At 47.1% G+C, this 12,606-nt stretch overlaps 1 protein-coding gene across 1 annotated transcript in view; it reads right to left on the bottom strand.

Moving 5' to 3' along the window:
• LOC144153433 (NADH-cytochrome b5 reductase 3-like) overlaps positions 1–8,443 on the bottom strand; it is a 28,582-nt gene extending 20,139 nt beyond the window's left edge. Inside the window, exon 1 of the mRNA XM_077685079.1 lies at positions 8,222–8,443. Coding sequence (XP_077541205.1) covers positions 8,222–8,443 — 222 coding nt within the window. The remainder of the gene's footprint in view (positions 1–8,221) is intronic.
• Between the last annotated feature and the right edge of the window lie 4,163 nt (positions 8,444–12,606).

The raw sequence follows: 12,606 nt of genomic DNA, 5'->3' as shown, positions 1-12,606 counted from the left end.
CAATTGAAAGCATATAAAAGCAAACAATACGAAGAAAATAAATTACTGTATGCTCACAGCTCGCTAAAACTGACGAACAAAAAAAGAAAACAGAGAAACTTCACTTGTCTAACTAACATATATAAATCACTGTACACTCAATAGATATTCTGGAATTCAAGTGCAATTACGAATATACAATAAAACATACGTCAGAAAAGCGCAATATCGGAAACAAGGCAATTTTTCTCACACCAATACACTAGGATGTACACGGCAAGTTAATGAAGTGCTCGCGTAAACCCTTGCGAGAAACGATACTGTCGTCTTTATATTTATTAAGTAGTACAGGTAGATTGTGTTTTAATGATAGAATTGTTCAGAGCTGTATCTTGTGGCCGCAGTGATGCCAACAGTACAGTTGAACCACGTTATAGAACACGGATATAGCGAGTTATCGGCTATAGCGAACAAAATACGAACTTTGGTTGGTCATGCTTCATTTCAATGACACTTATTCGTTCTTAACTAATGTGAACCTGTGAGAGCCCCGCGCACTATCGCTTATAACGACGAAATATTTGACCAGTAGGCTCAGAAATTGCACGAGAAGAAAAGGCGCCCCCTTTGTTCGTGGACACTGGGGAAAACTTCATCCTGCTCAGTGCTTTCAATAGCCACCCGACAAAGATCACATCCTTCCTCTAAAAAATAGGACCGCAGGCCTTTTTTTGTCAAGTGAACTTTGGTCTGTTGTAATTTGCCCTTTCATGTTCTGGTTCATTGAGCTTGAAATGCCAGAAGGATAAATATAAGTGTTACCTTGTTTATAGTAGGTTCGAAGATTAAAACAATGCATTTCTCTATCAAGGAGTTTAGCGGGAGCAAGTTTACCGATTCCTTTGAACATTTTGTACGCTACTCTTACAATACAACGCATATCGCATGTAACAAAATAAATTACTGTCTGGATACTACTACGTTATAACGAGGTTCGACTGTATTACGAAATCCTTTAAATCACATGGAGAGAAGAAGAACCAGTTCCGAAGTCGGTAGTTATAGCGATATTCAAATCGAATGATATTAAATATTTTGAATAGCTCTCGAGTGCTTTACATCCGGCCAACACGTGATATATGGCAGAAAGTTGCCTTCTTAAGTACAGGAGTTATATCGATGTTTCTTTTTGTAGTCGAACTCAAAACAAGGCTGCAGTAGTTGGCTTGAGGCCAAATAGAGCACATTCCACTTGAAGTTTGGCATTTACCGGTATCAGTGCTCTACAGCAGGTTAATTCGACCACCTTAACAGGCGTCTACACAGAGATTGCACGTGATTATTCCAACTTGGATAACAAGAATTCCACTTGAATTTTGGCATTTACCGGTATCAGTGCTCTACACCAGGTTAATGCGACCACCTCGACAGGCGTCGACACAGAGAGTGTACGTGATTATTCCAGTTTAGATAACAAGAAAGTGTAATTCCAAGAACCATTTCTTCGCCGAGAAGATCAATGTCCCTGTCACAGAGCAATACTTTACGCTGCAAAGTGAACACCTTAATTTTAGGCCTCAAAAGGACCGCCTTCGCTTTTAGTGGATTTATTTTAATCGAGTTTAATTTAGACAAGTGTGATTCCTGCAGTGCTATTACATCGTAGGTTTAGGTAGTCGGCGTCACTGCCAGTAAATAGCAGGGTGATTTAATCTGCGCATATACAGTAATGTCGAATGACGTAAATATTTACTAAATCATTTATGTAAACATTATACAACAACGGACCGAGTACACAACCATGTGGTACACTGCTCAGTACTGTGAGAGACAGCGACTTTTAAGGTTGCCTGCGCAAACGCACTGAGTTTTATTTTTTAAGTGGGATGTCATCAAACTTAGCGGGCTACCACGTATGCCGTAAAACGAAAGGTTTTGATAAGATATCGCGACAACGGCAATCCAACCTTTTAGAAAATGCGATGAAAAGGTGAAGGGAAATACACCAGTCAATATTTTGGGCTATACGCTCCTTCAGGGCTAATATGGGAGTTTCGGTAATCGCATCTTGCGAAAACGGAATTACGAAGCAGTAAGCATTTGATTCTTGCTAAGAAAATCTGTTACGCGATAAAAAAATAATTTTATCAACCTTTGGAAAATGTTTGCAACATAGATATTGGCCTATAGTCATTCTTGTCGTTTCTATTACTGCCTTTATGAATTATTCAATTTATAGCTTCCGTCATATCACTCTCACTCGGAAACGTGTCCGATTCAAGAGCTAAAATATAACTATAAGACAGTACTGTAGCCATTGATTCCCGGACATGCTTTACTGGTGTTATTTGTATATCATGCTTGTCTAGAGCTTCCCGGTTGTTTGAACATCTGAATGTCTTAAAAACTTCAGTTTCGTTGGTCGGTTCAAGGAACAAGCTTTTTTGGGGCTACGGTTTGGCGTTGTGCGGTCCTGTTGACACCGCTCATACGATAAGGCTGCAATGACAAAGTGCGAAGTGAAGTAGTCGGCAACTTGTGCTCCGCCTTGTTCACAGCCATTTGTGTTAATTGTTTGAGGATTTTGGTTTTCTCTGTTGCTCCGAAGAATAGTACACACAAAACACAAATTAGCCTGAATAGCGTTTTTTTTTTTTGGGGGGGGGGGGGCTGAAATATGTCTTCTAAAGTCCTCACGGAGGCGGCTTAACCCCATGTTCGGTAGTATGATGGCGAAAAAAAAATACCGGTTTGCTCGGGTGGCCAGAAGCCGTAGTAAACAGGGTGATTTACCACGATTGTACCTCCCCCGCAAAACGGAATATCTGGCTTTGAACATGTCACCGAATTGAGAAGTAATTTAGTGGCCGATGTCTCGGACGGGAGGAGCGACAAACAACTCCCCCCTGGATACGAATAGAGGATGCGGTTCGGACCTGCTAACCGGCGATAGGTCCACGCCTGATTGGCCGTTGGCGTGAGGCGCGAGACGGGGCAGGGGATAACAGTCTCAAAACAAGGCAGATTTACTTAATACACATACACAGGAATTCCAGAACAGACAAACAGAAGGTTTGACAACTTAATAACACACTGCAGTTGACACCCCGTCGGGGTCAGAGCTGACAAGAGACCGACATTGAGCACATTGATGAGAATGAATGCGGTACTCGCCGTTACGAGCCCAAGAGGAGGCGACAGTAAATGAAGGGGATAGTAGAGTGTACAATAGGCGGGGTTGGAGGCTTCCCCCAACTGTTAACAAAGGCCCGCGAAGAACACATAGCGTGGTGCACTGAAGGAGGCGGATAAGAAGCCCGTGCAGTCCACTTAGAGAAATACAACAGAAAAGATGAGTAGAAAGAGTCCGAAGAAAGGTGGAGAAGGAGAGAACATCTTAGCTGCGGTCCGGCTGATGGTCTCGCCGGGGTGACGGAGGCTGTCGGTCGTCTGTGGTTGGGCGCCGCTCATCAGCGACGCAATTTGGGCGAACTTCGGCCGCGCACCTTCACCTCCTCGAGGCGGTCTTCAGGGGCCCGGAGTTAACCGCCGTCGTCGCTCGGCCTCCCCAGAACAGCCCTCAAGGCCGACGCCGCGTCCCGGCCGTCCGTCCGGCCACCGCCACTTCTCAGCCTATTCTCCCCGCAAACCCCGCGCTGCACCGCGCACATAGTCCACCGGGCCGCGCGTCTTCCGAGAATTCGCGGGGCGCAGCCTTCCGTAGGCAACGGCACTCTCGCCCACTTCTCGCCCCGAAACACATGGCCAGCCGAACTGGGCGCGACAATGGCGGCGAAAACATTCATTCGCTACGCGGTACGCCTTCTCTCGGCCCAAAAATGGCCAGCAGCGACAAAACCCGTCAAGGAGGGAGATAAATTTCGCGACAGAATACCACACCGGTCCTAATGGGAGTATAAAACACACCCACGCTGCCAACGCCTCCTCCTCATATTCCTCCTCTTCCTCCTCTAGTACAACTTTTTACAAAATGGCTGCCAGTTGGTGTCGTTTTGATGTGAACTTGCGGCCGCACGAATGGATGCCAGGTGCTTCCCGCCAACCCAAGATCGTTGCGAACATTGTGGAATCAAGCTGGACTAACTACAACGCACTGCAACTCCTCCTCAAAGTCACCGACCTTCGAGCAGACGTAGTACGCCAGCGAGCTAATTCGACGTCTTTAATGCAGTGACCGGAAACAGAGAGTGGTGTGATGCGGTGTTGCTGCCCCAAATCAAGGAGAGGCCAATCCACCGAATTTTACGGCTGCACCCTACGGAAGACGCAAGTCTGAAGAAGAGGAGGTGGAGGAAGCTGTTCGTTCTCGGAGGCAGCAAGACGGCCACCCTCGCGGTGTAGGCCCGAGGACCATCGCCGGCTCTTCCGTCTGAGCCACTGCCCGGACTTCCAACGAGGCGACGGCCGACGGGACGACAAAAAGCTGTTGCGTCCGGCGGAGTGAGCGGTGTTCCGGTGGCGTGGAGCGCGGGCAGCGGGGCCTCGCGGTGGCGCCGGCCTAAGCCCTTCCGTCCCGCCGCTAGCCATCGGGCACCATCACGTCCTTGTCCCGCGAGGCACCTCCTCATCGACTACAGCAACCTGCTCCGTGGCCAGCCCGAGAAGTGCCTCTCCGAGTCGTCTCATCCAGACCGTCTCGTCTCTGCGATTGCCGTCTGTGAGCGTATGACTTCATGACTTTATCCGCAGTCATCCGCACCTGTGTGTTTCCGCGTGTTGTACGCTCGTAAGCTGTAGTGTCTATTCCCGCTTTGTGTATCAGTCCGGTTATTATAGTTGATGTGTGTGCGTTTGCAAGAACCTAGTCCAGGCTCATGACTTTCTTCGCGGTCCGGCCCAACATTCATTACAAGTGGCTCATTGAAAACAATGCGGTTACGCCTTTGCCAGTCGGTTCACTGTAAGCATTACACGTTTTTTAAGGCAAAGCTTTCTACCTATACCAGCCAATGGTTCTTTCGCGGCGTGCGGGACAATAAGCTCCGAACGTGGCAAAGGCTGCGGTGGGGGGGGGGGGGGGGGGGGGGGGGGGGGGGGAGGGTTTTACTCACGGAGCACAGTGTAGATGGCGCGGTGAAATTACCCAGCCTTCCCCGTGCTGAGGTGCCCGCTTGCCGGCGGGCGCGTTGGCGGTTCGGCATTGTCGTCTGCTTAGCGATTGTTGTTTTGGACCTGTTTTGGGGCAGCTTCACGTCCATTGCGCGCTCCCTTCGCACTACTTGATTAATTTGTTCGGCAGCACCTCCTGGGTAACTCGGACCAGATGGACTTAAGTGGTCGTACAGCAAATAAACGTTGAGATTTGGTTTGAAGGGCGGGAAAACACAATGTAGAGACCACACACAGATATCTGCCCGCTACAGAAGCTATCTTTTGCGCACTGCTTGCTACAAATGGCACTCCGTTTTCGCAATTGATGAATACCAATTCGGTTGTTTTTTAAGAGGTGTTGCAAAATGCGTAAGGAGCAACTGGTCCTGACAGATAGCGATTATAACAGTTCCCTCAGCTTTCTTCCAATTCTCAAACTTTATAAACCAGTATAAATCGGTATAAATGGGAATCCCTAAGCTCACATGCGGAATTGTTTTGGCTCCTACGCTTGTGTCGCACGATGGTGCAGCCCCGAGCTAGCACATCAGGATGGCTAAGTTCCGCTGTCTCACCCCTCGAAAGACGCCCCTCTCCGTTTTCATTCTGCCGACGCACGGCCGTACTACAGCGGCGGCGTCCACCACTCTAGCCCGGCCGTGACCGACGCTTCTGCGTTCGGGACACCGCCCCCGCGATTTCGAAGTAACGGCTGGCAGAATCTCTCTTTTCACTCTTTGTAGAGCCACGTGTGTGAATTCAAGTAACGTCGCATCGGCAATTGGTGTGGGTGCCGTTTAAAGCTTTGCTTTCCAATCAGCTTCACAGCGTGGATTGGAGCAAATTCTTTTTTATATTCAACATTTTGGGCGACCTCTGGTCCTTTCAGAGTCAAATTAAACGGAGTGTGTTTGCGCGGCACGGTCCCGGTGATAATCCGCCTGTAGAGGCAAGCGTTGTGTGTGAGAGAGGGTGCCATGCCCGAAACGTAATTGGGGAGGCTGAACGATGATAAAGGAATGCGGATATAAACCATTTCAGCTTCAGTTTTGTGCGAGCGGATCGCGAGCGTTATGAAGTTTCCGCACTGTGGACAGCGATGGAGATTGTAAGCTAGTAGAGCTAAGCGTTTTTGTTACGCTGCAAACGCGTGCCTCATTATTTGCAGAAAAAGCTAACGCCGGCCGAGCCAGCACCGGAGAGCCGATTTTCTTGAGAAGTACGAGTGGTTCCCGCCGCGCGTGGTACGTGGTGGATGACCGTCGCGTGCACCGGGCGGCCAAATTAGTTTCACTGGGGAGGTAGAGAGTTGGAGCCCCGCGGGGAATGTCCCTAGGCGGGTGCAAATGGAACCAGCAGGTGCCATTTGCGGGACCATTCTGTAGGGTCGACGGACGTCTTTTTCGTTTGGGAGCGCTGGAAATAGTGTTCATTCAGCGGACGCGTCACAACGACGGGAAGCTTTCTGCAGCTGAGGAAGGGAGTGGGGAAAATGCAGGAGGTAAAACGTACATCCCGCTACTACAACACTACACAAACAGGAGAAGGGGGAGATGCAGAAGCATTTTGAGAAGTTGATTCCAACGAGGGTCGCATTCCGTATTGAAAGGCATTTTGTCTTGACCTCCGTGGTCTTGACCAGCTAGTGAGCGGAGGTGTCCCTAATGAAAGTGCAATACTGGATGGCCTTAAATAAAAATTCACACATTAAAGGAAGTTGAGCACAGAGGAACAAGTGCCGCGTAATTACAATGGTGTGCCTCTTTTCTTCAGGTCGGCTGCAGAAAATGGGCCGGTATTTGTTATTGTAGATTTAAAGAGCTGTGTTATCCCTGTAATGACGGTGCATCCATGGCTTCGTGGGCGGCATGCCAGGAGACGGCGGCAAAGTCAGTGTTTGGGAAGCAAGAGCAAGCGAACAGCGCAACTGTCAATACCTGGCTGACTTCATTGTTTGCAAATGGCTTCGATTTTTTTTTCGTCGAAGAGAGTTGTAGTAGATAAAGTTCTTACCAAGATATCTTGTATTCTCGATGTACGTGTTTTGTTGACTCAGCTTTTTTATATTGTGTTGTTGTTTATGTGTTTGGAGCCATTTTTTGTATGTATGCAATTGCTGTGCGGTAAATTGTATTTGTACTGAACTAGTTTTGCGTTTTGCCATTAAAATGTTCAAAAAATATGTCTTGAAATGACCCACAATGCGGTTCCTCGACACTCCTGTTTTAAGACAAAAGACGGATAATGACGCTAATGAAAACTCCCAAATTCAGTCATAAAGTCCCCTACTGGACTTCTATAAAGCACATACAACAGCAAACATAGTACAAACGCAGCTGAACAGTACTCCGAACGCGCCTCCTGAGGACTCCTAGAGAGAGGTAACAATATACTCCCAATACTCTCCTTAACAACTCCCATTTTATTGGAAGTAAAACTTTACACCCATATCACCCAAATTTATCCCGGAAATACGGGGAGTAAGGCGATACTCCTACTGGAAGAAGTATTATATTCTCGGAAATGGGATTGAGTTATGAGACAATCCTTTTGTGAGACAAACTCCCAATTCGGTTTATTTGTGCTCTGTGTGTATCTATGATTTTCCATACGGTCAGGGCGTACTTTACATGGAATACGTTGTTATACTACAGCGCTATAACCTGCCTTAGCGTTACGTTAAGTTTATTTACCGATGGCTTTAAATCCTTCAATTTTTCCTGCGAACGTGTCCTTAAAAAGCATTGTAATGGGTTTTTTTTATTTTACAAATGTTTATGCTGTTGCGTTATCCATGATTTCCTCAGTCTTTCTGAGCGTATAACGGTAGCGAAAGGAAAATGTTTGCCTCTGCACCACGGTCTGGGTCATCGGTGACCGGCACACGAGTGCGAAGGCCAAGCTCTGTGTATGTTTTTAGTGACCTAGTTAAGCAGGAAGCGAATGTCCTTAGCTCTGAACAGAAGCGAGGAATTGCCGTAGGTTGCAAACGACTCACAAAGCTAACGTGTCACGTGGGAACATAGCCCCCGCCACGCTGCCACGCGTCTGTCGCGCTCTAAAGGCGAATTGTTTTGGGCACTACCCAGGACTACACGCCACCGCTGACTTCTGTCAACGAAAAACTTGCCTGGTTAGAATTCGGCAAAGCGAAGGTAAGCAGTCGGACGTTGTGGTTGATGCGCGTGCGGCGCTTGAGGGATACGGTGTACACAGCGGACGGGTCTCCCAGAAGAACGTCATTGCCCAGTAGCACGCGCAGCTTTCGGTACCAGTAGACGGCCATCGCGAAGGCTCCCACCACAGCTGCTGCAGCGGCGAACAGCAGAAGACCGTTACGGCGCTGTGCCATCGAGGAGCTTCGCCTTCGGCAGGAAGAAACCACGGGACGACGGGGATGTACGATCAGAGAAACGTATATGATCATGATGATGATCGTACTGTCAATGGATTTGACACGTATATAGCTATAGCTAAAGGGTTGCCCGTGCTCTTTTGGATCTAAGAGGTTTATTTTTCTTTTAAGTATAAGTTGCCCGTAAACCAATCTGCTACATTTAAAAAGTCACCGATACACGGCGGCCATGAAGGATAAAGAATGTTTGACTGATTCTAGGACCTGACAGCATACATACCGTCCAGTAGCCGAAACTCCAGAGCTGAAGAGATGTACATTTAGCTTCGCACTCCGGTAGCGCAGCTCAGTGAGTGTTTCTTCTCATCCCCACCAAGTTCAAAGGAGAGCATTTCAACAAACCTTCGGTCCATGTGATATTCGCTACGCAAGAATGGCAGTCAGCGAGTAGTGTCCTTATTGTAAACGCTTGTCAGCCTCACGTGCGCTGAAAAAGACACATTTTGAATGCTGAATGGAACTGGAGCTCTGAATGCAAGATCAGCTCGACTGTCAAGTGTAAATGTGGGAATTAAGAACGGTGCACTGACTACTACCTAACGTAATCATGATGACGATGGCTTCAATGAAGGTGGAATCATGTACCGTAGTGAGATTGGCCAACAATACAGCAGCGTAAATAAATATTAACAACAATAAATACTAACTTAATATTATAAGCAACAATATTATAGGCAGCAATAAATATTAACTTAAAAAAAGGAACGGACATGTACTGAGTCAGTTCCAGTTAGATTGTCCTTAGCTGCCGAAGCGTCCTAACATCATTGATGCTTTAGTTGCTAGTACTGTAGAGAGTAGCACATAATCCAGGGGACAACAGTATCGCTTTGAAAGCCACCTTTAATCGGGCCATGCAGGCAAAACACAAGTTTGGTTCATTCGAAATATTGCCTCGTTAGAATGATGCTGACGCCACTTTCAACGCACACTTCGTTCAAATAAGGTCTATAATTACGGAAAAAGGGAATGGCCATGCGACCCACTCGCTCATTTCTCGCAACAGAACCTATGATGACATATGCCCAGCTGTGCGATTGGCTGAGGCCGGCAAAAGCAAAGGCCTATTAGGCAGTGCTTATAAGCTTGCCGAATGAGCTATTTGCGCTTAAATGTAATGCATATTCATTTTAAAGTAGTAATAATGGTGGGGTAAACAATGAAAGTTACGAAAAGACACGTAAACATAGAAGTACCGATTCACCCTGCTGTTGGTACTGGGGTCACTATGTTTGTTTTAGCTGCACAGCAGTCCGCCGCTTTGGGGTTGGTGTAGCCCAGATCATCTTACGTGACCGTGTTTGCCGAGCATACACCATGTTTTACGAAACTTAAATTTTCTACCGTAAGAAAAACAAGCTAGGTGCAAATAAGGTCAAAAACAAAGCAACGGCGGAAAACAGTCCACGGCTGACTATGGTAGCGCTATCTGGTAGGACTGACGGTAAAAAAGGCTGCAGAGCCTAATGATGCACTGGAAGTTTCTCTGAATACCCGCCCTCACGACTTCATGGCAGACGTCACGAAAGCACACCATTTGGCGGGAGAATCAAAATTTTAACCTAAATTGATTAATTTCTCAGTGAATACGGCCTCGTTTGCTGCCGGACAAGCGCTGAGGGCACCATAAAACACAAAATCTTTCGAATAAAGCAAACGTGTATTTTGTATGCATGGCCCCTTTAAGGACAGCATCTGAGTTACTAAGAAGCATCTACAGTGCAGCAAAAATTCAAACAATATATTTCAGTGTATTTTAAGGAACGTGATGCATTTGGGACCTGAAGTGTACATCAAACACTCGGTATGATGGACAGTTAGTTTCTGTCATTTCAATTATGGGGTGTATGGTTGAACTTATGAGTATTCGTCTTTTACGGGTAACCCTACACAACCGCTATAGTAATAAACAAAAATGGGCAATCTGCCACCAGTCCTATTGGCATTGAGCGGCAGCCACCGGCTTCGACGGAGTTCATCATTGATCAATTAGGCCACAACCCTACGAAGCCGATAACGTTGCCGCCCTGACAGTTACTCGAGAAATCCTACGCCATCTCGCCACCAACTATGTTCTCTAACCCATTCACAACAGCTCCCGTTCCCGGCAAAGCAGCTGGCCTACATCGTCGCTCGGAATCAACGGGCTAATGACCTGGCTGACGCAGATTGTAGTGTCCTATGAAGTACAGCACACGTATAACAAAAAACGTATAACAAATAGTATCTAAAACTAAGGTAAGGAAGCTACCCGAAATACAATTTATAATTCGTAAACACAACGAAAATATTAATTTTCACGTATGACAAACCATGAAAAATGAGAACCGTCCCCTTCCCCTGAGCAGTGGGAGATACTGCTGTCCAGCTGTCGACCTGAGGACCAGCTACTGCTTGTGACCAGGGCATGGTCACCAGGGCATGGTACCGAGACAGCACATGGGCTCCTGGACTGAGGAACCACTCTCGCATTATTGCGTAATAAAGTTGTCTCTCTCTCTCTCTCTCTCTCTCGAATTCTAACTCCGGTTGGGATTATCGCTATGCAAGAGCGATACCAATAGAAGAGACAAAGCAACTCTGAGCGATTCAATTGAGCGCCAGAAGAACGTGGATATAGCTTCAAACATGCCCCTAGATGGAGTCATATATCACTTGGCTGTGCTGACTAGGAAGCGTATGTATGCATCCGGGTCGACGAAGAACCTTAGGATTGTGAGTGTCTCCTTTCGTGGTTTGTGTGGCACTAACGAAGACGACGGCTGTGATTTTGCTTGTGAATTTTCCTAGCTGGACATACTGCGTAATTTCGGACAGGAAATGTAGAAGAGCGGCGATCTGTTTTAGTGACGATGCAGGGATTTGAGCAGATATATAGTGGGTGATTGTTTCTTTTGTTCTTTTTAAAAACAACTCCGCTTAAACACCCAAATAAAACGATCTTTGCGAATTTATTTATTTCTGTTACTAAACACCCATATTTTATAACTGTTTTATTTTTATTTCACTATGTCTGTTGGCTGGGTGCTGTCATGAAGATTTGAAGCAGGACTGAGACACGATGCAATACGCGCATATTACGCGTCAGAAGGACAACAATACTCATCATCGCGCTTTCTTAAAAGCATTTCGTGGCCCCATCTTGCCTGCTTTCGCGGCCATATGGCGCTTCAAATCGGATTGGCATGTTAGGCAGGCACATATCTGTGTATACAGCCATAGTAATGGGAATTCTGGGAGGGTATCTTGACATATCCGTCAATAACAAATGCCGTAGTATCACAGTCACGCACCCCCGCCTCCGGCTTCGGAGAACGGGCTTCGTGAGGCTATCGACCTTAAAAATAGCGCTGGTACCGAGACGTCTTCGCAAGGTTCTTGCACAAAGCAGTGGCTTGCTTTCGTGAATTCCCCCACCAAAAGCAAAAAGCTACAGTAGCGAGTAATTACTAATGCACAATAAACAGACACCATTTAAGTCTTCGTCATGCAGCCGTTTCTTTAATTTCTACGTCCGCTATGTAGTGGCAAAAAGGCTGCTGTTTATGCGGGCTAAAATAGGAGAACCGGGTGAGGTGTACGTGTGACCGATTTGATTCAGTCCCGGACAGCATATATCGCCGAGCAGCTTGGGTGGACCGCAGCAGAGCACCAGCGTGCTGGGGTCCGGCAGTGAAGGTGCGCCGCCATGATGTCCTTGTTGTGGGGACCATGGAGGTACACACGACAACAAGGTTTCCGCCGGCACCAGTGGCTCCCTTTGGCTGTAGCAATGTGTTGAGAACGCGGCACAGTCTTGGGCGGGCGAAACAGCAGTGCCGAAAAGGCTTAAGGGTATCAGACAAAAGTAAAGCAGACGAAACAAATTAAACGAAACTTGTACGTCGAGAACGACGTGTCGCGCAAGCACAGAACAGGTCTTTTCCTACAGCGGAACCGGAATCCAGACCATTGGTTTTAACACGCGAAATTCGAACCAGCAATAAACAGAGACGCAATGGTTATTGATCTGGGGCAAACCGCTTACCTATGCGCTGTTAAAAAAGGGAGGTCAGGGCCATCTGGTCCTTCCTTTATCTGTAATCACAAACCACATAATC

The sequence above is a fragment of the Haemaphysalis longicornis genome, unplaced genomic scaffold (genome assembly GCF_048455015.1).
Source record: "Haemaphysalis longicornis isolate Haplotype H1 unplaced genomic scaffold, Haemaphysalis longicornis Haplotype H1 scaffold_9, whole genome shotgun sequence".
NCBI classification, from domain to species: Eukaryota; Metazoa; Arthropoda; class Arachnida; order Ixodida; family Ixodidae; genus Haemaphysalis; species Haemaphysalis longicornis.
The sequence above is the reverse complement of the archived record's forward strand: the minus strand, read 5'-3'. Positions and strand labels throughout refer to the sequence as shown.